The 19,867-nt window shown below is 48.5% G+C and overlaps 7 protein-coding genes and 4 non-coding genes across 11 annotated transcripts; 5 read left to right on the top strand and 6 right to left on the bottom strand.

The window, feature by feature from the left end:
• Window positions 1–276: 276 nt before the first annotated feature.
• BDV38DRAFT_275582 (NAD(P)-binding protein) lies at window positions 277–3,107 on the top strand (the record flags this gene model as incomplete). The annotated part of the gene is made up of 8 exons (XM_032058057.1): window positions 277–460; window positions 598–639; window positions 699–772; window positions 820–1,193; window positions 1,268–1,360; window positions 1,423–1,551; window positions 1,591–1,665; window positions 2,009–3,107. The coding sequence occupies 8 exons, from the start codon at window positions 277–279 to the stop codon at window positions 3,105–3,107; spliced, it is 2,070 nt and encodes a 689-aa protein (XP_031907971.1).
• A 400-nt stretch (window positions 3,108–3,507) lies between these two features.
• On the top strand, window positions 3,508–4,419 carry BDV38DRAFT_262915 (uncharacterized protein). Its single transcript, XM_032056154.1, has 2 exons — window positions 3,508–4,057; window positions 4,199–4,419. The coding sequence occupies exons 1-2, from the start codon at window positions 3,577–3,579 to the stop codon at window positions 4,354–4,356; spliced, it is 639 nt and encodes a 212-aa protein (XP_031907970.1). The 5' UTR covers window positions 3,508–3,576; the 3' UTR covers window positions 4,357–4,419.
• Window positions 4,420–4,492: 73 nt separating this feature from the next.
• BDV38DRAFT_t230 lies at window positions 4,493–4,563 on the bottom strand. Its single transcript has one exon. It is a non-coding gene; the product is annotated as a tRNA-Gly (tRNA).
• Window positions 4,564–6,212: 1,649 nt separating this feature from the next.
• Window positions 6,213–7,416, bottom strand: BDV38DRAFT_288274 (putative serine/threonine protein kinase; the record flags this gene model as incomplete). Its single annotated transcript, XM_032061014.1, has 2 exons — window positions 6,213–6,652; window positions 6,720–7,416. 2 exons carry the CDS (start codon window positions 7,414–7,416, stop codon window positions 6,213–6,215), a joined length of 1,137 nt encoding a protein of 378 aa, XP_031907969.1.
• Window positions 7,417–8,485: 1,069 nt separating this feature from the next.
• On the bottom strand, window positions 8,486–9,436 carry BDV38DRAFT_262912 (uncharacterized protein). The gene is made up of 2 exons (XM_032056153.1): window positions 9,211–9,436; window positions 8,486–9,117 (listed from the first exon to the last, which is right to left on the bottom strand). Exons 1-2 carry the CDS (start codon window positions 9,368–9,370, stop codon window positions 8,663–8,665), a joined length of 615 nt encoding a protein of 204 aa, XP_031907968.1. The 5' UTR covers window positions 9,371–9,436; the 3' UTR covers window positions 8,486–8,662.
• A 222-nt stretch (window positions 9,437–9,658) lies between these two features.
• On the top strand, window positions 9,659–11,710 carry BDV38DRAFT_262910 (spermidine synthase). Its single transcript, XM_032056152.1, has 3 exons — window positions 9,659–10,828; window positions 10,878–11,184; window positions 11,234–11,710. Exons 1-3 carry the CDS (start codon window positions 9,879–9,881, stop codon window positions 11,627–11,629), a joined length of 1,653 nt encoding a protein of 550 aa, XP_031907967.1. The 5' UTR covers window positions 9,659–9,878; the 3' UTR covers window positions 11,630–11,710.
• A 229-nt stretch (window positions 11,711–11,939) lies between these two features.
• BDV38DRAFT_t229 lies at window positions 11,940–12,011 on the bottom strand. The gene has a single exon. It is a non-coding gene; the product is annotated as a tRNA-Ala (tRNA).
• A 1,074-nt stretch (window positions 12,012–13,085) lies between these two features.
• Window positions 13,086–13,157, top strand: BDV38DRAFT_t231. Its single transcript has one exon. It is a non-coding gene; the product is annotated as a tRNA-Ala (tRNA).
• A 525-nt stretch (window positions 13,158–13,682) lies between these two features.
• BDV38DRAFT_262909 (uncharacterized protein) lies at window positions 13,683–16,042 on the bottom strand. The gene is made up of 3 exons (XM_032056151.1): window positions 15,765–16,042; window positions 15,520–15,684; window positions 13,683–15,431 (listed from the first exon to the last, which is right to left on the bottom strand). Exons 1-3 carry the CDS (start codon window positions 15,852–15,854, stop codon window positions 13,806–13,808), a joined length of 1,881 nt encoding a protein of 626 aa, XP_031907966.1. The 5' UTR covers window positions 15,855–16,042; the 3' UTR covers window positions 13,683–13,805.
• Window positions 16,043–16,810: 768 nt separating this feature from the next.
• BDV38DRAFT_t232 lies at window positions 16,811–16,882 on the top strand. Its single transcript has one exon. It is a non-coding gene; the product is annotated as a tRNA-Ala (tRNA).
• Window positions 16,883–16,944: 62 nt separating this feature from the next.
• BDV38DRAFT_262906 (dynein family protein) lies at window positions 16,945–19,849 on the bottom strand. The gene is made up of 6 exons (XM_032056150.1): window positions 19,357–19,849; window positions 19,122–19,283; window positions 18,664–19,046; window positions 18,491–18,584; window positions 17,746–18,377; window positions 16,945–17,675 (listed from the first exon to the last, which is right to left on the bottom strand). Exons 1-6 carry the CDS (start codon window positions 19,511–19,513, stop codon window positions 17,532–17,534), a joined length of 1,572 nt encoding a protein of 523 aa, XP_031907965.1. The 5' UTR covers window positions 19,514–19,849; the 3' UTR covers window positions 16,945–17,531.
• Between the last annotated feature and the right edge of the window lie 18 nt (window positions 19,850–19,867).

The following is a 19,867-nucleotide window of genomic DNA, read 5'->3' as shown; positions in this document are numbered from 1 at the left end:
GCCCTTCCCCCTGTCAGCAACTACTACTATTACTATTGCCCTCCATCAGACTTGCCAGGTTCCTATCGCAATTTGGCCCCCCAATTATGTCTCACTCGCATGATGACTGCATGATGTTCGAAATTGGTGCCCGTCGTATACCCACCTGTGGTGATCGCCCCCGTTCTCTTCTGCCTTGGTGGCTCCAACAGAACATTCTGGGGAGTATGTGACCCTTTAAATTCAAATAACTCTTTCAGAAGAAACAGATTCTGCTCGGCAAGTCATCGCCTAGCCATGGATCCCAATTGGCCGGCCGCAACACCACCGCCAGGTGTGGTTCCAAACTTCGACAATCCACCGTCACAACGAACAGCAATCATCGTGCTGCAAACAATTTTCCTAACACTCACGGTCCTGGCGGTTTCTACTCGTGTTTATGTGCGGACATGTATCATCAAACTCTGGGGCGCCGAAGACAGTGAGTATCATGCACCATTCTGGTTCTACGTCTGTATGGATAGTATGGGATCACTGAAATGACAGGATCCAGCTACCTGCATTCTTGCCACAGTAAGTTTCGACTATGCGTCTATCACCATTCCAGCGTTCTAACAGACCAGTGCGGCGCGATTGCTCATATGACGCTCTATATCCAGAGTCAGTGGTGATTCCCCATTATCTTTGGCCCTAGCTCTAGGCTCACCCGACTATGGCAGCTCTTCCACTGGGGTTCGGACGACACATGTGGGATGTGCGGGCAATCAACCTCATCAATCCCTCTTCCAACCGTGTATGTAATTTCGAGCAGATGAATGTCAGGGAAGCTGACAGCCCCAGAAACTCTCCGCAGGCGGCATCACTTTCCCCTGGACGGTCTGCTTTGCAAAGATTTCAATCCTACTTCTGTATAAGCGCATTTTCCCGCTGCGCCGCGAGATCATCGCAGTGTGGGTTGGTATCGTCGCCGATGCGGTGCTTTACACCTTTTGCATCGCTATCGCCATCGGCAGTATGGTGAAGTGCGCGGAGCTGTCGCAGCTGAGGGACCCATATTGTAAATTCAATTCCGGAACCATGATCACTATCCAATCGGTGATCAACGTCGTCACCGACTTCTACGTGTTGCTTCTGCCCATCCCGCGTCTGGTCAAGCTGCAGGTCAGTCGACGGCGGCAGATTGGACTTTTCCTGACGTTCCTGAGTGGGCTTGGGTTCGTACCCAGGGAGCTCTCCTATTGCCATCCCTTGCAGTGCATTACTGACTGGTACCTCCTATCATTCACAGTGCCTGCGCGACCAGTTTAGCTCGGCTGATCAACTTTCAGCTCAATGACAGCGCGGATGTCTTCTGGACCACGGGTCGCAATGCCCAGTTCACGTACGTATCAAGGGCACAGCAAATCCAGGAGCGAGATACTGATTGACTGTGTGATTGTCTAGAATTGTCGAGATGAACATTGCCATCATTGTCGCATGCGCCACCTCTTTCCCAGTGTTCTTCGCCCGGATGCACTCTCTCGGCTCATCCTTTTATAATTCGGCTATCTCCCTGCTCCATAGTACACGAGGGTCTCCCAAGGCCAGTCAGACTGGCAACCACTCTAGCAGAAGGCCGACCAGTCAGCATTGGGAAAGACTGAAGGATGGCAGGGGAGGTCTCCGGCAGGACGCACAGGAGCTGGAGTTTCTGACTGACCATTCTGTTTAACCAAGCCCTAAAATAAAGAAGAGTTATCCCCTTGTAGCAAAAGTGAATTTTGATTCAGACGGCTGAGTAAGCACATAAAATATGAACAGCAAAATGAGGCAATTGACGTGGTCGTATTTATCGTGGCAATTACGAACTAGGGCAAGTAATAATAAAGATGATGCAGGGATGTTGTTAAACAAAGACAATAAAAGGACCCCAAGACCTTCCGCCCACCCCCTGACTTTCTTCTTTACTGTCAACTTCCCTTCTTCTCTGCTCTTCTCTTCTCTCTTCCAGTCTCTCATTGCTTGGTTTGTTTAACCTAAGTATGTCTAGCATCGGCCCTGTCCTTGTTACCGGCGGTAATGGCTTTATAGCCTACCACATCATCGCCAAAATCCTCGAGGAGGAGCCTGATTGCAGCATCCATTCGATAGACGTAAACCTTGACCGCAACCGCCATTCTAATCCGAACGTGCACTATCACCATGGCGATTTGGCCTGCGCCGCCGATGTGCAGCGCATCATGCAGATTGCCCGCCCGGTTACCATCTTCCATACTGCATCTCCCGAATTCTCCGATGCCCCGCAGTCTGCTTACCACCGCATCATCGTGGAGGGTGCACATCACCTCCTAGACGCTGCCGTGAAGGTGAACACCGTGCGAGCCCTAATCAACACATCAACCTCGGGCGTGATCAACGATAACCACACCGATCTCATTGATGCCACAGAGGAAATGCCAATCCTGCACCCCCCGCTCCAGCAGCGGCTCTACTGCATCGCTAAGGCAGATGCAGAGGAAGCGATCCAAGCTGCCAATCGCAACGGCGGCCAGGATGATCGGGGCATCCTAACCTGCGCAATGCGCCCCGGTCTAGTATTTGGCGAGCGCGACGTCGGCACCTTAGGCAAGATGTTCGCCGTCGCGCGCCAAGGCAAGTCCCGGTTCCAGATGGGCAATGGGCAGAACCCCTACGATTTTGTCTATGTGGGAAACCTGGCAGAGGCACACCTCCTCGCCGCACATGCCCTTCTCAACGCCTGGGGCAAGCCTCGCCCGACAGACGCCTCGACCCGAGTCGATGGTGAATGCTTCCATGTCACGAATGAAGACCCCTGGCTCTTTTGGGACTTCCAGCGGGCGGTTTCCGCCCTCACGGGGAACCCAATCCGGCCTGAAGATATTATCGTGATCCCGAAGTGGGTTGGGCTGACGCTCGGGTTCGTGAATGAATGGGTTGCGTGGATCGTTTCCGGCGGTACTAGAACTGCCAATATGACTCGTGAGGGTATTCGCTTTAGTACCCTGATCCGCACACTGAATGGAAACAAGGCCAGACGGGTGCTTGGGTATCGTCCTAAGGTGGGTATGCAGGAAGGTCTTGAGCGGAGCGTGCGTTGGTTCATGGAGAATGCGGAGGGGAAGGCCTAGCCAAGTTGGATTTTATTCGGACCCAACGATATCTGCATCCAAGGGCCGGACCTAGGCGTTTTCTAATTACACTCAACTCATGCATCCAATCGATATGTCATATTCTCCAACACGAGACTATTAAGTGTCCCATCCCACCTGAGATGGGCGACCATTAGCGAATCTCTCCTATTGTATGCAATATTAATACTTTATGCCATTTTATGCTATTTGAATCTAGTTCTCGTTTTGCATCTATGATCAAAATCGAGAGTGTGTGAGTATATGCTCGCAGTACACATTCTATGTACTACTGGTAGCAGTACCTACGTAACTATAAATAAATGCAAGCCAAGACCTTATCACCGAAGTCTATCTTATCAGTCCCCAATTTTTAAATTAAATCCCCCCCTTCCACTCTCCGCAACTCAATTCCAACCAGCACAACCTGGCAATCAACATTCAAATAGCCACACATAACGAAACAAGGATGGACCCCGACGCTAGCATCACCCCGGACCAACCCCCGGTATTCAACTACATCCTCTCCTTCCTCCTAGTCGGCGTAGCATGGGGCTTCACAACCCCCTTCATCCGCCGCGCCGCAGCCGACTTCAACGCGCGCCAGGAGAAACAACAACACTCGCAGTCACAGCCTCAAGTACAAGCATCACCGGAACCCGAAACCAACGCACAAGAACTACAGCAAACCAATACGGAACACGAACCCTCAGACGAAGATGAAGATGAAGACCACCCCTTACCAGCAGCAGGTACACAACAACAACAACAGCAGCCCGCCTGGATGCGCCACCCATCACAGTCAACAACAACATCAGGCTGGCTCAAGACGAAAACCACAACGTTGTTCTGGACGGTCATTAATCTTCTCCGTACGCCGGCGTACTCAATTCCCTTGATTATTAACTTGACGGGGAGTATTTGGTTCTTCCTTCTTGTTGGGAAACATGGTACGGATAAATATCACTGCTTTTGTTCCCCCTTTCTCCTTGCTTTCAGCAATTGAGCAATTGTTGGTTGGGTCTTTGCAACTGCCGCCCGGGCCCATAGAAAGAAAGATGTCCGTTAGTTTTGCTGATATCAGATTATAGAACTATCCCTGACGGTTCCGTTGGCTAATTCGAGTGCATTCCTCTTCACGGTTCTGGGGGAGTGGTACGTTGAACGAAAGGTTATTGAGAAGGAGACTTGGTTAGGGATGGGGCTTGTTTTAGGGGGAATTGCTATTTGTGTTAAGTCGAAGAGTTGAGGGAGAGATATATACTAGTCTGGGGTATATATGTAGGTCTTTATTGTATATGATACCTACTGGGTATATACAGAGATGGAAGAATATACTTGGTTTGTTTGGAGAGGAGAATAAAAAAGAGTGAAAAAAAAGTATGTGCATCATCCGTGAATCGAACACGGGCCTCATCGATGGCAACGATGAATTCTACCACTAGACCAATGATGCTATTGAGCTATTGGCTCTTAATATAAGGTCCCGGCTTATTTGGGCTTATATTCCAGGTTTAACAGCTGTGAAGTAGAGTTTAGAGTGCCCTAAATGAGTAGGATTATATAGACACTCGGGAGGTGTATACCGGATACAGATCAGTGGGTGAGTAGATATAGTCAGGGGTGGTGGACCACGCACTAGGGAATAGCCGGGGTAAAGATGCATGCTGATAATAAATACGATTGTCTGTCACTCTACATGGCTGGACAGGAAGGGGATGGTATCTGGGAATTACTGTACTGTTGGTTGATTGAGGGGGTGAAAATCACCATGTATTGGGTCAGCACGGTCGAAAGAAGTTAAATGTAATAATTGTCAATGAGTTCTCTCTGCACTTCACTTCCACTGTCGCACCAGGTAATGAATTGATGAAGATATAATATTCACATTGTATTCTGCATGGACTTTATTCTTTGTCGGTGATAGGCTTGCCAAAAATGTGTAAGGAACGGACCTTATAAGTAGCTTTTCTTCTCCGAGTGAGCCACTATTAAGCCTCATAGAATTCATGGTATAAGTATTACAGTAGAGAATGAAAAGAGCACGAAATCCAAATCTTGACAATTGAGATGGAGAAGTAGATGATACCAAGACCAGGCCCCTTTCTCTCTCTCTCTCTCTCTCTCTCTCCTTTTCTTTTCCTCGCTAGTATTAGGTGATGTTACATGAGGGTATTTGTTATCTTGTAGCTTGCCCTAGTAGCTTGCCACCTCAATTCATATTAATTTCCTCATTTCTCTATTCACCGCAGTACGGTTTATCTGAAGTCAAACAACTATACCAGAAGATGTGAAGTTTTGGCCGAGTACTACTTCCATGCAAGCTGGTAGTATGGAGGATACAAGTGTTATTGTCTGTCTCCCTTTTCTAAGATGTCTTTGGTTCTTTGGATGATGCGCCCCGGCACTTTAGGGTTTTGCGATAAAATTCTTGGTAGAGCGCATCCAAATTGGTTCCGGGGATCGTGTCCTAAGTTCTTCCTCTGCCGAGAGGCTTACTCTTCTTTTTGACCTTTCTAGATTCTGGTGTTATGGGTAGGGATATGAACATCTCTCAGCCCTAGAAATAAGAAGCCCTGTAAATATTGAGTAATTCAATCGAGATTGCCTTGACCCCGTGAAGATCCCATGGACTACCACCTAGGAGACGAAGAGAGAGGAACCAAGACCATCTACTACTTCTGCTAAATTACCTCCCAATATTCATGGACAGAATCCCCATTATAGGTGCTTAGCTCTCTACAAAGGTCATTTACAATTGTTCAAGCGAATTTAGGTGCAGGATAAATGTGTATATAGTGTATATCCCAGGCTCGTCCCAACCACCCGACCTTAGGGCCAGAATCTCGATATGATATCGAGATACCTTGATAAAAAGTTCAGTGAGACGGTCTGATATGATCCGTCCTCTGATATACATGAATTATATAGCATGACAAGATAACAAGAGGGTACAAACGTATAAAGAAAATAAAAAGATACAGATGACCAAGGGGTATCTTCTAACAATGCCAAAATGTGTAAAGAAATCGTGTAATGTCGTTATATAAGCCCACAAATATCCAACTTTCACGCACAAAATAATATCCTCCACCGCTGCAACCCCTAGTCAGATTTGGGAACCAGCTTGTCTTTCGAGGGACGGTGATCATGCATATTGGGGATGCCACAATCACCAGCTTTGTCACCCTGAACCGCCGACAGGTGGTCGGACTCGGGGCTGCAGCACTCAATAGCCTGAACCCAAGGATCCTCCAACACTTCGAAAATTGTCATGCGCATTTCCGGGAATGGGTGCAGCATCCGAAGAAGTAGGGTTGTAAGCTCCTTCTCCGGCAGGATTTCGGCGAAAACTGTAAGCGGGAAGTTGTCCGCCGTCACAGGTATGTCGGGGTATTCTTCGAGGAGGTACTGCCAACTTCCTTGAAAGGCTTGGTAGAGTTCGTCTTCATCGTCGGCTAGTCCCCAAGGCAATTTGCCGACGAATAGAGTAAAGGCGGTTATGGCGCAGCTCCACACATCGAGGGCTCGGGCGTCGTAATAGTCTACTAAGAATAAGTATGAATAAAATAAAGTATAAGAGTACGTTGAAAAGCAAGAGAAGGTACATACATTTAGCCTCAAGTATCTCTGGTGGAAGATAGGCTGCTGTGCCGCAGAGACGAGCAGGGAACTCGCGGACCCGGCCAAGTTCCCTTTCGCCTTTGCTATTGGGAGGGAGGAGCTCAGCAAAGACCTCAGAGAGCCCAAAGTCGATGATCTTGAGGACGTTATCATCGGCCAGGACCATGTTCTCCGGTTTAATATCGTGGTGTGCGATACCATGGCTATGCATGTATGCAACACCCCTGAGCATTTGTTTAAAGAGGCACTTTTTGGCCCCATGGCAAAGAGTTCCCCTTTCCATTAGGTCTAAGAGATCGCCATGTTGGCAGTACTCCATAACAAAGGCCAGGCGAAGCTTATATTTGCAGAGGCTAAGAACCTCGACGATATTCGGATGATGCAGGCTCCTGGCGATGTTGAACTCCTTCAGAGCCCGGTCCACATATAACCGCTCGAGCTCTCCTTCCTCTCTGTTGAGGAACTTGGCCGCGTACCTAACAAGCGTGCCCTGCTCTTTCCTCTGCACGATCTTGACTCTGGCAAAGCCACCATCGCCGATGGTGTCATTTGTCAACTCAAACTCCTTGCTGAGCTTTTGGATTATGTATTTTTCCGTCTTCTTGGGTGACGGTGACCGGGGTTTGGTGTGGCTGCTTGAGCAGTGTAGCTTCTCCATTTTGCCTTGGATGGTGACGTGTGCCATTATTATAGACACTTGCGGGGGTATTTCGAGATGTTCTGAGATAGTAGCAAGCATCGATTGCTTGATACTCGAGGTTATGGTGGTATATACCAAGCCAAAAGAGATATATAAAGCAGGCCTGATAAATGAGCTAGCTGGTAGTTTCTAAGGGAGACAACGAGTTGGATGCATTTGAGAAGATGCAGAAGATAGAGCAGGCAAATCAGGCTAGAATATCGAATGCCTGGCGAAGAATTGTCTCATAGTTGCGACTACGATACTGGGTTACCTAGTATATAGATGACGTTGCATTAATGGAGTCATCTCGATGACCCCACGGTTGTCCCAGATCCCATCCATCATAACTAGACCCATGGTTGGCACGTTTTAGGCAAACAATATACTCAAGAGGCAGATTTTGTCGGTGCTCTGCGCGGCCATAATGATATTAAGAAAGACAAGTAGTCTGGTGTAGAGGAATAGGGCCTGGCATTGGAGGAAGAGCCGATGTGAAGTATAGAATCTATTCCCCTAAGGAATGACTGGCGGCTCATACGGTGAATTACGAAACACTTTTTGAGTCAGGGTTAAAAATTTCTTCAAAAAGCTAGACAGTAAATTTTTCCTATAGGGTAACTATGATATTTGTATTACTGACGTCTGCATTACTTGGAGGCTGTTCTGCCTGCACATCCGGATACATACAATGCCCATTTTCCAAGAGGCCTCTAGACAGCGACATGGGGTGTGACAGAATGCAACAGACTCTTGACACTGCAGGACCTGTCTTCAACTTCCTGGATACAGCAAGAGGGTACCAGGCAAGCCATTCAAGACAAGTAGAGGACAAAAACGTTAGGTTGGCATTCGCAGCGAGAATTTCCTAGGGCTGTAGCGTAATCGAACCACGGTGCTGCCTTGAGTCAAGGCTTTCGTAGGAGCCTACTAATCATGAAAGCATCTCACGTGCTATAGTGGCATGGGTAGGCTCGAGAAAGGAATACATGTCGGGCTCGGAAGTCTATATCCCAGCACCTAAATTTCGTATGAGCCCTAGGCTAGCCAGGTCGTGGATCCTCTTCAGCGTGTCTGCATGCTGGGGGGGGGGGGGAGAATCAGAATGCCCTCAAGAGCATCAATGACTCCTTTGTCTCGGTCTAGAAACTTCGTAATGTGTGTGTGCACCCGATACGGTCAAAAGCTTGCATCAGAGTGAGCCAATCGCAAAGGCATCAAGTGACCGGTGCATCCCAACTACGTGGGACTTTCAAAAGTCTTGAACGCCAGTCTCCCCTTGTAATCTCGATCGGACATCATCGCCACTTGTGCCTTCAACAATCCATTCAGGTTCTTCTTCATCGAAATATCGCTCTTGCTCTTCGTTCCAGTCATCATAATCGTCATTCTCATCCACAGTAGTGTAGTCAAAGTCACGGTCTTCGCCCCTTATAAATCGCAGTGTCATCTCCCATTGCCAGATCTTTTCGCCTTCTTCCTTGCTCGTCGGTATCTCATCTTGGTCCTCCGCGAGGATTTCCCCGTTTGGGCCACGGCTATAGCTAAACATTGCATTGGGATCCGGATGAGACAGGGCATCCAACTTAGCCTCGGAGCGGTCAAGATCTGCTTGAAGTATGCCTGAGAATCCTTTGGCTCGCCCTTCAGCCTCTCGTTCCGCCGGTGTCTGGAATCGGCGGATCAAGCGATCGTACAGCAACGGGTCTACAACGCTGGAGTGTTAGCTTTGGTCATCTTTTCCCGACTGAGATAGCAAATGCGATCAGTCGCGGAAAAGAGAGGAAAGAGCGAGCGGACCGGCTAGCTCGAGATCAGCAGAGAAATACTCCGGGTGAGTATCCAGGTAACGTTTCCGACGGTTCTTGATCTGCGTCGCGGGGGATATTGGCATTGCGCCGGATGTGGTGCTTGTATCCTTCTCTGCTTGAACCCCGGTACCCATTGGAAAGAAGGGCATATTTAATAGTTAACTGGTGGGGGGGGACAGTACAATTGGTTTCCCACAAAGTGAGCAGGCAGTAGATCTCAGTAGATGAGAAGTCGGGAAGAGGTGGACTGAAATGACAAGCGGTGGCAGTTTCACGACTGGTTGGTGGTGGGGGAAGAGCTCCATTCGACCTAAACTGTTTTGGGCCGGAGGACTGCGGCAAATTTCCTTCGAGAATCAAATAATCTCCGCCGTGGCCTTTCAACCAACGAATAACAGTTCGCCTTGGCCGGAGTATGGACTTTGAGCTTTCTATCTGAGAAGGATAGGTGAGAACCACCTCCTGTTTGTTTCACATCGCGCATTGGGAGTTACGCTTGGCTCGTTCACAAGCGCTATCCCCTACTCACACCTGTCCCCTAATGCATTTGAACCTACGAATTAACCAAACCTTTCAGTGAAGCCTCTCCAGACCAGGTATCCAACGTTTCTGTGCGACTTACAAACCAGAAGCAGTAGTCTGTGGAGGTCCGACGCCATGTCGTCTTTTGAAGAAATTATCCAGCAGGTCAACTCGAGAAGACTGTGGAGAGGCGCGGCATTGCTGGCCCTCGCCGCATTCTCATCGCCTGTGTTCGTGCTGACCTTGGCTCCGGTGTACGGCTCTGCTCCGTCGCATATCTTCCATGGATATGGAGTTGCCATCGCTGCTGCTCTTGGGTGGTTCCTCAAGGATTTCATCCAGCAGGTAACCAACCGCCGGGCGGTGTATCTACTTCCAGTCGTCGCATTCTGGTATCCCACCATCCAGTACTTTTTGCTCCAGCAGAGCTCCTCGTTTGGGAACCCTACCGGTGCCGTGATTACTGAGGTAGTTGCTTTCTATCCGTTTGTTTTGCTCTCTGTCGCCTGTGCCGCCAAATTGGTGCAAGCTGGCCTCAACCTTGAACGTTACGGTGATATTGCCAAGGAGCATATCCCCCTCATCAGCTCGTATGTCGTCTATTCTTTCGGAGAGAAGCTTGCAAAATCATTCATTGCGAGGTTTATCGGTTCATTTTGGCTCTTCTCGAGCACGGGCCTCCAACTCTTGGTTGCAATCTTGTGTTCTGCCGTCATTCCATCTAAGTGGCTCCTCTTGGCTATTCCGTCTATCCTCTTCACACTCACTTCTAATGTGCATCTGCCCTTGGGGATCACAACTTCGGGGCTCAAATCCGCGCTTAATGAAGAGGGATTTGCGCTAGTAGATCGGCAGGAGTCCTCAACCGGTTATATATCGGTTTTGGATAACCTAGAGGATGGTTTCCGGGTGATGCGATGTGACCATAGCCTTCTTGGAGGCCAATGGACCAAGACCTATCGCAACTACAAACCCAAGGTTCAGGACCCGATTTATGCGGTTTTCTCTTTGCTCGAGGCCGTCCGGCTGGCGGAAACGGGCCACGGAGCTCACCGAGTAGACGCAGACAGCAAGGCACTTGTCATGTGAGTCCAATTCGAATCGCCTTATTTCATCGAGTTAACTGTGTGCCAGTGGACTTGGAGTCGGTACTACACCTGCTGCACTCATCACTCATGGGATCGAAACCACCATTGTCGAGATTGACCCTGTCGTCCACAAGTTCGCCAGCAAATACTTCCACCTGCCACCTAACCACATTGCAGCCATCGAGGACGCCACACTGTTCGTTGACCGCGCTTTGAAATCCCCCCAGCCCGCGCAATATGATTATATCGTCCACGATGTGTTCACTGGTGGCGCAGAACCAATTGAGCTCTTCTCCATTGAGTTCCTCGAAGGCCTTAACTCTCTCCTTAAGGAAGACGGTATCATCGCAATGGTAGGTTCATACCCAATCGACCTTCCATGCTCCCACTAACCCTGGACAGAACTATGCGGGCGACCTCTCCCTTTATCCGGCTGCCCTCACCGTCCGCACCATCCAGGCAGTCTTCCCCTCTTGCCGGTTTTTCCGTGAGGATGCAGGCGAAGAAGGTAACGGAGATTTCACGAACATGGTCATTTTCTGTAAGAAGGACTCTGCTACTCCTCTTCGTTTCAGGGATCCTGTCCCTGCCGACTTCCTGGACAGCAAGTTCCGTGAGACATACCTCGTGCCCAAGCATGAGATCGACCCGGCCATTTTCACCACTGTTGCTGGTGGACGGCCTGTCCTCAGGGTCAAGGAAACTGGTAAACTTTATAGGTGGCAGGACCAGGGTGCTCTGGAGCACTGGGCTATCATGAGGAAGGTCCTGCCAGATGCTGTGTGGGAGAATTGGTAGAGTTTCTCCATTATATCAAATATAGCTGTATATTATAAACTGCGCAGGGTGGGCCTTGTTCTGCTTCCCCACTACCATTTGGATAGGATAATTGACATGTTATTTGTTTGGTTTAACAACGAAGGTATTGGAACCTTAAATTAGACCACAGTTGTAGAAGTATGCACATCGACGTAATTGCCTACTCCCTGGTGGTTTTGGGCGCAGAGAAGACACGGGCAGGTTTGGATGAAATCCTGAGGAATAATTAACAAAAGAGGAAAATATTCTTCGGAGACTAGGGACTATGAATCAGAACGGCAAAAAAAGATGGAGACGCGGGGAATCGAACCCCGGACCACTCCCATGCTAAGGGAGTATTATACCACTAAACCACATCCCCAATTGGTTGAAATACAGGACCGGTATAATACATTATTAGCCTAAACTCAATATTAACCGCGCTGGGCTAATGGCGGCTTCGTCCTGTAGAAATATACTACATTCTGTATGAGTAGTACTACGACAGTATGTATTACGATATATGCCAATTAGCTCCGGAAATTCTCGAGAGTATATCCATCTGGCACACTGTATTAAGTGTCTCGACCAATTTCGATTAAGTTAAGATATGAACGATTGATGTTCGTGGTTTTCATTAGCAGATTTGTTCCGCTACCTCAACTTCTAAATGGGATGCCAGTTCCTCGGGTCAATTCGTTAAATCCATGGCCCTACGTGGTATGTCCCTCATCTACAGGTCCTGAGAATAGTATGGGCATCAATCCTCTCCGCGGTGTGGCATTGATAGTCGGCGTTGCCATTCGTGTTATATACATGGGGCTGCGTTGGGAGGGGGGCAACCCCGCAAGGAAATGAAAGTGACGCTTTGCAATGCATCCGATTTTCTCGAGACGGACAGTGGTATAATTTGTGTTGTATGTTTTTGGTTGCTAGTTTCCCTTGTTGTGCGTAGATTTAGTGACTCGATGTCTTGTGCCTGGGTCAGATTAAGTGTTGACCCTTGAAGCGATGCGGACTGTCTCTCTATCTGGGGCTTGCGGCTTTCTTTGCTGGGTGTATGCTGGGTCCACTCGCGATTCGTGTTTGTGTTGACGCCCTGTGGCTCTTCGGTGGTAGAGGTGTGCATTTCATATCAGTGATAGTGTCGAGGGTGAGATTGTCGAGGACTAGGATATATATTTGGAGGGAAGAAGAAGTAAATGTATTGTATATACACACCGAATCGATATATGAACAACAGCTATACACTGAGAAGTCAGCAGTAATTTCATGCCATACGCATGAGTAACATGGGTTATATGCCACTATAGCTCATCCTTACAGCAAAAGAGACCACAAATAGCCACGAAGACATGGCCGTCTTCAAGGCTAATGATCAATGTTATGGCTGGTTATACACTTAGAGTTAATTTTCCCTTATGTAACAATTTAGAGAGCTGTATTTCATCCAATTGGGGATGTGGTTTAGTGGTATAATACTCCCTTAGCATGGGAGTGGTCCGGGGTTCGATTCCCCGCGTCTCCATCTTTTTTGCCCTACATACTTTTTCCCCCCCAAACATTTTTTAGACATCTACGACACCCCTCGAACCTCAACTACTGTTCAATGTGGCCTCGCCCTCCCGGAGCCGAGCTGCCCACACAATGGAAGATCCCTAGACAGGTCCTTCTGAACTCCAACCTTTCAACCGAAGTAGACCTATACTGCCTATCTACAACTGCTGAGCATCATAAAATACCAAATTATTGCCAATTGGCACCTCTCGTAAACTTCTACTACCAGACGCTGCTGTTATCCTTCAAGATGTGTTTGCATCCAGAACTACACATACCGGCACGGTTCCGAGCCTACGTATGCATTCAGGCAGTCACGGGGCGAGGAGTGGTATCTGGTTACCTTAAACTGGGGTGCCCTATCGGGTGATTTGTACGGTCACTCCATCCTGGAGGACGTTGGGTAGGTAGCGGGCTAAGGGCGTGTCTGTAGGTCTACACAAGGCTGTGTGACAGCCTAACTGCTAGATTTGGCGCATTTCGAGAAGTATCAATATTTAACGTACATGATGTATAAATGATATGCGTATGTATATAGGTATCGAAGGGTATAATGTACATAAGTCACTCAAAAACGAGAGGCCTTGGCTGTAAAAGATAGGACACAACAGCCAGCAGATCACTCAACAGAATGGAGGCGGATTTCCTCATCTGGGACGTCATCGGATGGGACATGCTTGTAAGGCTGCGTTTTCCGACGGCGGATCAAGAGATAGATGCTGGCTGCGATACCAGACACGATGCCGCAAAGTACGATGAGGACGAAAACACCACTGACGTTTCGGACGAGGTCGTACGTTTCATGTGCCAGCTGGGCGATCTGCTTCACATCCGCATCAGCCGGCTGTGAGGATTGCAAGTTGTTGTTGCTATCAGCCTCTCCAGCAATTATCTGCTTGTTATCGTTCGACTTGGAAACCTTGGGATCATCTGGTTTAAGGGTTTTAAGATCGCCCACGAACCCAGCTGCGGCCCAGTTATCGGGGATCTTGCTTCTCTGGACCCGAGAAGTGCCCAGGACTCGGCCTTCGTGATCAACCGCTTCGGCGGTCACCCAGTCCAGGTACCCGCGGGCGATAAACATCGTCTCAAAATCGGTCTTGTTAGCGGTGCCGATAAGGATAGGGTGGCCATTCTTCGCAGCCCGCGCGTAGAAGTTCCATCCAGCGACATCGGTGGCACCATTCCAACTGACATAGAAGGTAGTCGAGAGATCTGTCTGACCAGTGCCCCACACAGAGGCAACCAGATCAGGAGGTGCACTAGGGCGGCCGGTGAACTCAAACTTGTATGCACGATAGGTCGAATAGCGCGAGGAGGCAAAGTTTGCCGTTAGCAAAGTGTCACCCTCAGGGGAGAACTCAGAAATATAGCCCCTTTCGCTCCATCCAACAAACACGTTGTCGTTTGGGAGTAGCTGAGTATTGCCACGGAGACGGGTGAGGCCACCATCGGGACGGTTATAGCGTCGGATAACCTTAGCAGTCTTGGGGGATGCGCTGGTATCCAGCTCAATGAAAAGAGCCGACGATACGTCCTCGTCATTGCTGTATTCATCAGAGGCATTGTTAAGGATCGAAATGACATGGTGCGTCCCATTAGATTCAATGAATTTCACATCGTGCTGCTTGGAGAATGTGAAGTCTTGTTCAAAGTCAGTGTACTGCCCGCCCAGCCGCCACATAATATTGCCATCCCTGCCCGAAACCATGTAGATTGTGTTGGTAAACCGATAAGAGATAATGTAATCGCCATCGTCATTCTTGTCGATTGCGTTGATATGGACATAATCCCATCCTGGCGCCCCCACGGGAGGGGTCTCCTTGTTGACCGTGACAGATTCACTCAGGGCAACTTTGTCGACACCATCCCAGACATAATTAATCTTCTCCGAGCCCAAATCTATTTTGACGAACCCGCCCGACAAAACATACGTATGCTCGCCAGGACGATCCATCGTGTCCAAGGCGATTTCATGTTCCCGGTAGGTGATGGCCATAGCCGTTTTGCCATCGTCAAGGATATTAAACTCGTGTATATCAAAGGCGCCGTACTCGTCCGGCATCGGAATCTTCTTTTTGATGTTATAGGCATTATCTAGTATAACGCCATATCCATTGTCCGAGTGATCGTACGCCATTTGCCAGACCAAGGACAGGTGTGGTTTGTCACCAATGCTGTGGACAGCCTTGAAATCGAAGATGTTGCGGTTATCAAACATGGGCGAGCCAGCCCAGATGAGCATCTATAGCGCAGGGCATCGGTTAGTCGTTGTTTGAGGCGGGATTGCGGGGTGTGGGACTCAGAGTAGGGACTTAGAAAGTGAGACATGCCCCATCGCCATCATAAATATAGGGTCCAATCTGGTATGGCTTGTATTGTTGCGACGGAGGTTCCGGGTCGATTTTCCCATAAGGCGCGACGAACCAGTAGCCCGGGCTGACGCGATCGCGGTCCTTGTAGTACACTTCATATTTTAACGCCTTGACATCCGGGAGCTAGACGAGGTTCCCCTTGTTTTTTAGCAGGGGTATCTTGCGGATTCCATGGCGGGCATTTTTCGATAGTTCGAGCTTACCGTCACAAAGGACATTAAGTCGTCATTGGCGCTAGATTGTGCAAATGCCGTAAGCACCAGCTGGAGCAGTGCAACAATGGACAAAATCATTCTCTAGACGGATAATAAGGAAAAGAGCGGACAGGAGAAAGTAGCATGAAGGAGGAACAGATTAAAACCAAGTAAGATCAAATAAAAGAGTGTGTGAAGGCAAGAAAATCAAGATAAATTTCTTCATGAATTTTTGGCCACAAGCATGGAGTCCAGCACCCAAAGCTCTCTCTCTCTCTCTCTCTCTCTCTCTCTCTATGTATGTACAAGGGGGGTGGTGGATGGGAAATAGATAGTTGATCCAGTGGGAAAAAGGATGACGTTTGAAGGGCTTAGTATAAATCTACTACGTAGTAGCAGTAGTGTGCTTTGCACCCACAACGCAAATGAAACGGCACCGGGCCCAGTCTGAGAGCCTGTCTCGTATCCCTGTTGGTCATATTCGATCGCTTCAATCCCCTAGTCTCCAGAGCCGAGGATGCGCCCCCAGCCCTGCGAGTTGTGAGTTGTTAAGGTGTAACGCTTGGTGGGTCGGTGGCTTCTCGGCATTTACTGGTACCAGCCTGGGATACGTAAAGATTGTCCTCACCGTCCGGACTTCGGAGTAAAATCCAGTCATGATCTGCGTCGTGTTTCAGGCCCCCCCCTCGGTCTTATTCTTCCGTCGTGGCTTCGTGGACGTGTACCTGCTGATCGAAATAGGTTATAGAAACGTATGGGGTGTCGATATGTCGGCGTTTTACTGGAGGAACTGCGAGTGAATATGTACCATGTTTTCCGAGAGTTGAAACCACTAGGAATTCCATGGCAATAGAGGTTGATTCCATATTATACTCTGTAGAGATGCTCTAATTACGCAAAGACTGCTTTTACTTTCTCCTCAGGCCCTTACCAAATAAACACGATAATACAAGGGTTATGTTCTGGTACTATGTCGAGTATGAGTGGTTGTCTTTTTTTTTTGGTATATAATTTTGATCTATATAACATTTAGATTGTACATCTTCCATCCACTTGGGGATGTGGTTTAGTGGTATAATACTCCCTTAGCATGGGAGTGGTCCGGGGTTCGATTCCCCGCGTCTCCATCTTTTTATGCTCAGATGAGCATACTGCTCCGATGTCAAAATATCCAAGGGGAATTTCCTATTGGACCGACTTTCCTTTTTATGGCCTTCGTGTGTGTTAGACACATATAATCCGGATAGTGGCCATGTGTATTGGCGGGCTTAATGCTTCAACCAAATCTATGCATATTAGGTCTTCCACACTTCCAATGGCAGGGTAAATCTCTGGCAGACTCGAACAATTCGTGATACTACGATGACACTGCTGTAGAGATCACTCCAGCTGCTATTACAGCAGTCGGTTGTCATGGATAGATGTTCACGGGTGTTTAACGTTGGTATATGATGGTCATATCCTATACCTTAACACGGGTAAAGTATGGAGCAAATTTCATCCACAAAATCGGGTAATTCCCACTATGGGTTTGTCGCTGTAGAGGATATATCATCCAATTGAAATACAGATAGTTCATAGGGGATCAAGGAAAATAGTCTTGTGGGTAATCCGCCGCCGCCTCTCCGACTCCTAACCCAGCCTAAAGCCATTCCGGTATCAAAAAACAATGACAATGAGTGTCGCTAAGCCGATATCCTCGATGCCTGGAGTATGTACGGTGCGCGAGGGTAAATAAAAGTACAATCCAAAAAACATCAACCGAAAAGCAGGAGACTATGCCGACGGACTCCCTCGAGGGCTTCCGCCAGGCTTCTTGACCAAGCCTGCAAAGAAGTTTGCCAGGGCTTGGTTATGCGATTTCTCGCCAGAGGGTGCCGAAAGGGTATCTTTCCTTTGGGATCGATTGGCCTCTCTCTCCTAAATGATTGATTAGGCGGTTAACGTCATGACTCCGAACAAGACACGCGCCGCTGAAGTCGTCACTCACCTTAAGTTTCCTTAGCATATCATCAGCATCCACCTGAATGCCGCCCATATTGAATTGGACAGGCCCGATGTGCTCATTCACTCGGCCATTATCATCTAGCGGTGACATCTCAAGCTGGGGCACTGGTTTAGTTGTGCGATCCTTCTCGTCTTCGATTTTTAACTGCTCTAGGACCTCCAACTGCTTTGTCAGGAAGGTTTGCATGTCAGATGTGTCGACCTCAACCTTGTTTTTGCTATGTTGACTGCCAGGATGTGTCATGGATGAGTCTCGTTTGGGGTCTTTGATCGTTTGTTCGAAGATAGCCACGGCGCTTGTTCCATCATCCAGACCGGCTGCATTTTCGCCTTGAGGCTTATCATCATCTATTGGCGAACCAGATAGCGGTTCTGGCGGATCTTGAATCTCAATTGACCATGCTGTTGATACTCCTTCCATATCAAAGCCCTCCCTAATAATTCGAATCTTTCCCCACGAGTCCCAGTTTGAAGGTACTAGGATCTTATCGCGATCAATCACGTTGTGTTTGAGGGACTGTCTCTTCAGGAGCGAGTGTATACCGAGCGACGAATGTAATAAGCTCTGAAGCGAGTTGGCTAGAAAAGGCGTCGTATAGATAAGTGATGCACCATCTGCTAGCAATCAGAAAGTCGCTCGAGATCATAGGAGGCACGAAAGGGGGGTTTTTTTTTTTTTTTTTTTTTTTTTTTAAAAAAAAAAAAATTTAAATAAAAATAAAACTCACGTTTAAGAAGAATCGTTCTCATGAACTGGAGAATGAAATCGAATTCCTCCTCGTGCCAGCCGTGGTCCTTCTCCAGTTTCTCGATCGTATCAGCCTGCAGCAATTGACACCGTCAATAAATTATCCCCTCAAACGATGCTGTTCGCATGTATGGTGTTCCGGGCACTACGTACTCCCTGACAGACCACACACATAGGAATTCCTAGCCCCTCGTCCCATTCGCCGGGCCCCAAAGGTATCGTGACCGGACCGCCCGAGCTGGTCAATCCTTGTGCTCCTGTTGAACTGGGATCCATGCCCCTCTTTCGGTCCCTCCACTCTGTCATAGTTTCTTCCATCACGATTTTCGTCTCATCATCTAGAGAAATAAGCACATGTCGCAAAAGGCGGACCCATTCCCTTAGCCGCCGGACCCATGTCCAAGGATCTGACCAGTCTAGCAGTATCACGACCAGCGTCTCCGGGACAGATTGGGCGGTCAAAAGCGGCTTGAGAAGGGGCGCAAAAGATAGGGAGGGTTCGGAGAGTAGATAGGCAGAGACACGCGCCAAAGTATCTTTTAAACTACACATTAGCCCTATTCAAAAGCGCGGAAATGCCTTTGAAGGTGTGTAAGTATGATCATATTTACCTTCGTGGTCAGCATCTAGAACATCTTGGTAGGTATAACCCAAAGCGAACTGATTGGCAACCGGGGGTACCCTTCCCTTCCGCCGGTCGTTTGACAGGTTGGGGTCTGATGTGTCGGCAGACAGTGTGTCTAAAAACTCTCTTTGGCTCTCGGGGGTACCTCCTGGAAACAAATATACCTGATTAGCGACACACAGGGCCTTTCTGTAAGCGTCGGGGAGGTCGAGGCTGTATACCTAGGATGAGAAGATTCTTTTCCGGTAAGCGCTTTCCGTTGGCGACGCTATCTAACATAGAAGACCAGATATTCTTTTTCGGGCCATCTTTGCTCGACGGTCGACTGTTGTTTCCCGACCCGAGCTTGGGCCCGGGATTGTGACTTGAAGCGAACATTGTCTGTCCAATCTCGACTGTATTTAGCCGGCGCGGACCATCCCAAACGGTCGCTAGACAGCCCTGTCAATATTCCGACGACTTTAACGCGTGGACCGCGAATTCTCAAGATCGGTGAAATAATGGAACAGCGGTCGGAACAGTGTCAGGGGATATGGATCCGTAGTCGGTATACTCTGTTAGCCGTTCAGACAGAACCGTAGACAATATCTGTTCCCGAGAAGAATAAAAATGTCTTCAATATAGCTAGCAGCCGCCTATGAGGATGTTGAAATTTCCAAGGGTGTTGCGAGGAAGAGTTCCGCAGAGGGGGGAAATTACAAGTTATCCCGTTGTAAACAATAGTTGCAAGCG

This window comes from Aspergillus pseudotamarii, assembly GCF_009193445.1.
Source record: "Aspergillus pseudotamarii strain CBS 117625 unplaced genomic scaffold BDV38scaffold_96, whole genome shotgun sequence".
NCBI lineage: Eukaryota > Fungi > Ascomycota > Eurotiomycetes > Eurotiales > Aspergillaceae > Aspergillus > Aspergillus pseudotamarii.
The sequence above is the reverse complement of the archived record's forward strand: the minus strand, read 5'-3'. Positions and strand labels throughout refer to the sequence as shown.